Below are 4,528 nucleotides of genomic sequence, written 5' to 3' on the forward strand. Positions count from 1 at the left end.
GTTTTAACCCTTATGTTGCCCTTGGGTCAAATTTGTTTTCAAAGTTTATTTAATATCAGAAATATGGGTTTCTTACGACCAAACTGCCTCAAAATAACTTTGTTGTATGGAACCCATACAACAGTCTTCGCAGGTAAAATTAATGATTACTTCCATTGATTTTTGGTGTTTTATTCAATTAATTTATTCAATTAATTTTTTTTTTTAATGGTTTTAAAACTTTGACATTCTGTGATTCACTCAACATCCTCTGATCTTAACTATTAGTCAAAATAATTACGTATGTCATTTAAATTAGGTTTATTGACCATAAATTAAAAAAAAAAAAAAACTGAAAAAAATGACAAAAACATTTTAAAAAATGACAAACGCATTGGAATAATGTTCACATTCAATTTTGACCCGGAAGGACAACAAGTTCACGGTAGGGCTGGGACATTTAAGGCATAGAATTGCCCTGTTGCTGAAATGTGCTATACAAATAAAGCTGCCTTGCCTTGCCATTACCACAATACCGTGGCCATGTGACGGGTCTTAACTCGTCACCGTCATCACCGCAAAAAAACATTGGCCTGCACATGTGTGCATGTTGTGTCTAATAACATGGATTCATTGATTCTGATGACATGGATTGTGTCTGATGACATTGTGTCTTACATGGGATTCAAGGTTTTCCAAACATAACTCACCATCAAAAGACGGAGCAAATACGACCTTTCGCGAGTTGGGGGGCACAATGTCTCACGACACATTAACATTCCATTCATGTTGACTATTAGGCCTAGGCTATATGCGAGAGTACCTGTGTAATGTCTTGTATCGGAGAAAGGTCTTTGCCCTTTCCTAATGTGTATTAAGGTAGGAAAGGCAAAGACATTTCTCCGTTCTCAGCTGAGGTAGATGAATTAACGTTAACCCTGCAGTGTTTAACATTGCACATTAGCCTAGCAGCTATCTATTTATAGCTTTATCCCGATAAAACGGCACAGTTGAATTTTAGCCTGCATGCACATTTCGTAGCCTAAAACAGAGCAGCTTATATTGGTTATATTAGAAAGAGCAACAAGACTGCCAAGTCGCCCTCTCTGCTCTGTCTGCTCAACTGCTGGACGGGCTGCACTCGGCATTGTCAGTAGGCTAGTTGGAGCGGTTCCCTCCAGGATCTGTGGGGAGCTAGGCTAGCGGTGGGTGTGCCAGACAGTGTTACGACACGCACGTAACACGCCGCAATAAGTTGCCATGTTCCTTTAAAGTCGTTGAACTCTATGGACTCTTTTAAAAATCAGCTAAAAACCCTTCTGTTTAGACAGGCATATTGGTAGCATGTGTTTTAAATGTGAATCCTTTTCCCCTTGTATATTTTATCTGGTGTTTGATCTCTAATTTATTTTTTTCACTGTATTAGATTTTTTATTAGATTTCATTCCTTTGACTGTAAAGCACTTGGTAAATGGAGTCTGTAGAAGGTGCCATTGTATAAACTTTGCTTGCTTGCTTTCTATTTTTAAATTGTCTTCTGAGCATGAAATAAGATAAAAACAATATAAAGCTGGCATAAAAATAGCTAGTTTGTTTGTTGCGTCTTGCGCATTATGTTCTTTGAATAACAAAATATAGACAACTGAGCACACATTTGTTCTCATGTAGGCTCATGAGGTATACTACTTTCAGGGCATGTAGTGTGTATGTGGGATTCTTCTAACCAGTTTGAAATGGTACGTGATCTTCTGCACCCTATAAAATTGATTTGCTGGGCTTTAACAGCGTATGAATGTCATAAAAGCCTTTTATGCCACGTGGGAGAGAAAACAAGCTATAGATGAATGCAATTACAATCCTATGACTCAAAACTACGATGACTCAAAAGAGATTTACCAGACAGTGTTAGTCTACAATGGTAGTGGCTGATATCTTTAAGTCCAGTCTCTAAGTTCAGTGTACCTCCAGCACTTCAAAGCTACTAGCTGAAGAATTGTGTCTGAGAGCAGTTTGATATGAAAGGAACTCTAACTTATGACTATAAATATAGAAATTGAATCTCCGCTTGTCTTTACCCTTTTGAGCGGGGAAGTGAGAGAGTGCGAGGTGTAAAATGTCATGTCTGTGTAAGTGGCTCCATTGACATTCTCAGGAGACAAATTGGAGGACTTTAGGCTTCAAAACTGCCTGTCCCGCTTCATTTAATGCCAAAGAAGACCTCTGCAGCACTCACTCAGATGTGGATGTGGTGCAGACCAGTAGGGGGCACACTTACTTTGCTGCAGCCCATGCATTGTGCCATGCTCAGCACGTGTAGAGTAATTGAGAATTAGTAATGCATGAAAGCATATATAGATATATATAGATATACTGTATATATATGCTGTATATATTTGTGTGTGTGTGTGAGTTAGCGAGCAAAGGAGAGACAGAAGAAGACAGAAAATATCAGTGTTGGAAGGCATCTATCTGAGCATCACTCACTCTTTCAGTTGAGCTGTGGTTTTTGAGGTCACACTTACAGTAATCTGTGGTAGGGAAGTTCATCAAAGGGCTTCCAATGGACGGGGGCGTAGTCTTAGCGGTTGGTCTAAATGGCAGCCTGGTTGAGCTGGTGACCACTGGTGGAAACTCACCGTTGGCTGAAAAAGAAATATAATGCATTTATTGAAAAATGATGTGCTTTACTTTCTTCATGTGCAGCAACGAAATATTGTTGCTGTTACACTGAAGAAGTGAGTAGGCACAGTAGCTGCAGACCTCTTACTGGCACAGAAAATGTGGCACCACCAATGGTTATACAGTGGGAGTGGAATGCTTAACATCCAGCTCCTCTCCATTTCTGCCCGTCTCTATCCGTTCCTACAGTAGATGGGTAAGCATATTTGGTGAGAGTGTTTTGTAGCAACCAATCAAGCCTCCAGCCCCACTACTTCCCCAGAAGTGAGCTCATAAGCTTGCTGGTACCTTGATCTCTTCCGCACACACATTCTCACCCAGAATTTCTTCTAAACAGCTGGCTGACTGGATATTACAGTTCAAGCTACAGGACCTTAGGGGCCCTATTTTAACCATCTAACCGTACGATGTGAAGTGCCTGCCGCCGTAGCGTTCAGGGCGTGTACAAATCTACTTTTGCTAGTAAACAGCGGAAAAAAGGGTCAGTGCGCCAGGTGCATGGTTTCAAAGAGTTGTACTTAGTGTCTTAATTAATCATAGGTGTGTTTTGGGCATTTTGGTCAGTGACTCAAGTCTGTACGGCGAGATCTGCGCCATCGTCTGTCTGTTGGCCTTCATTTGGGCCGATTTGACATGTTGAATCAGAAGGTAGGCAGTCGGACTCAATGACCAATCTGATTGGTTTAGGTAAACTATTTTCGTAAAATATGAGATCGTACTGAAGGAGCAGCCATGATGGTCTGGTTTTGAAATTCCGGAAAACCCAGACCCACGTGACGCTTGTGTCCCATCAGCTGCCGGTTTTGATATTTTGGGCAACGTGCAGAACGTAGGCTCAAGTTGGCGTCGCTTTGCTGAGGCCATTTTTTGATCAACTCGGGGGGGTGGCCGTTAGTCCAACGCCTTTTCTGCCGAAGGTCGGCCGTTGAATAGGTTTAATTGTTGCTTGGGTGAATCACATAACAGACAAATGATTTTCTTTGATTAGGTCCATGGACTGCAATCAGTGGTTTTAAAGACTGCTCTGAATAATGTATTGCAGAAATATGCTGCAATATGTGATCACGGACTGCAAGGTCCATATCCAAATAATTATTTGCTAACAATATTCACTGAAAAAATTGCAGAGCATGAACCATTTCCTTCAACTTGTGTGCATAAAAACCAAACAATTTTTCATTCCTACTCTCTCTCTCTTCTTATTTTAAGAACCCAGATATGTTCTGCTTAGCTGCAATAATGTGTTTGTGGCTCTAACTTTGTTACAAGAGAAAGGCCATGTTTTTAAAGAGCTCTGTCCAGCATCTCATTTCTTTGATGTTATGTTCTGTAGAAAAAGCCCTCTATGGCTCTGTCGCTGGTGAAACCAGAAGTTGTGTTATTATTTTAGTGAAGTCAGATAAGGTTCACTGTGCTTTATGGAGCTGATAATGCTGCCAGCACGCAATGCTATGACACCGAACAAGGGCATGGCTTCAGATCTTGACCAGGTGCTATTCTGCCTCTCTGATTTATAACTTTTATAACAAAGCTGGATACAGTAAAGTACAGTAAAGAGGCTGCCCAACATAGTTGGCTTTGAAACAATAGAAATCACTGCATATCAGCCGTACTGCTACAATGCGGACCCTTCTTTTAGTCATTTATTAAACACTTTCAATGTGCTCAGTGTAGATACTTGTGGCATGCAAACAATGCATTTTAAATGATACTCCATATGCGTATGAGTTGCATATTAAGCTGTATTTGTGTTCTGCTTGTGGAATGGACTGTTGAGAGGAAGATAACATGGTTTTAAGGCCAATTTGCATTTCATACGGCAAAAGAAAAAAGAAGGTTTCTTGTTATTGTCCTATTGCGCAGCAGAATA

At 40.5% G+C, this 4,528-nt stretch overlaps 1 protein-coding gene across 2 annotated transcripts in view; it reads right to left on the reverse strand.

Moving 5' to 3' along the window:
* alk (ALK receptor tyrosine kinase) overlaps window positions 1–4,528 on the reverse strand; it is a 397,773-nt gene that overhangs the window by 76,172 nt on the left and 317,073 nt on the right. For both annotated transcript variants that reach the window (XM_032499965.1, XM_032499966.1), the window contains exon 11: window positions 2,502–2,621. In XM_032499965.1, the coding sequence (XP_032355856.1) occupies window positions 2,502–2,621 (120 nt within the window). The remainder of the gene's footprint in view (window positions 1–2,501; window positions 2,622–4,528) is intronic.

Source organism: Etheostoma spectabile, chromosome 20 (assembly GCF_008692095.1).
Source record: "Etheostoma spectabile isolate EspeVRDwgs_2016 chromosome 20, UIUC_Espe_1.0, whole genome shotgun sequence".
In the NCBI taxonomy this organism is placed as follows: domain Eukaryota; kingdom Metazoa; phylum Chordata; class Actinopteri; order Perciformes; family Percidae; genus Etheostoma; species Etheostoma spectabile.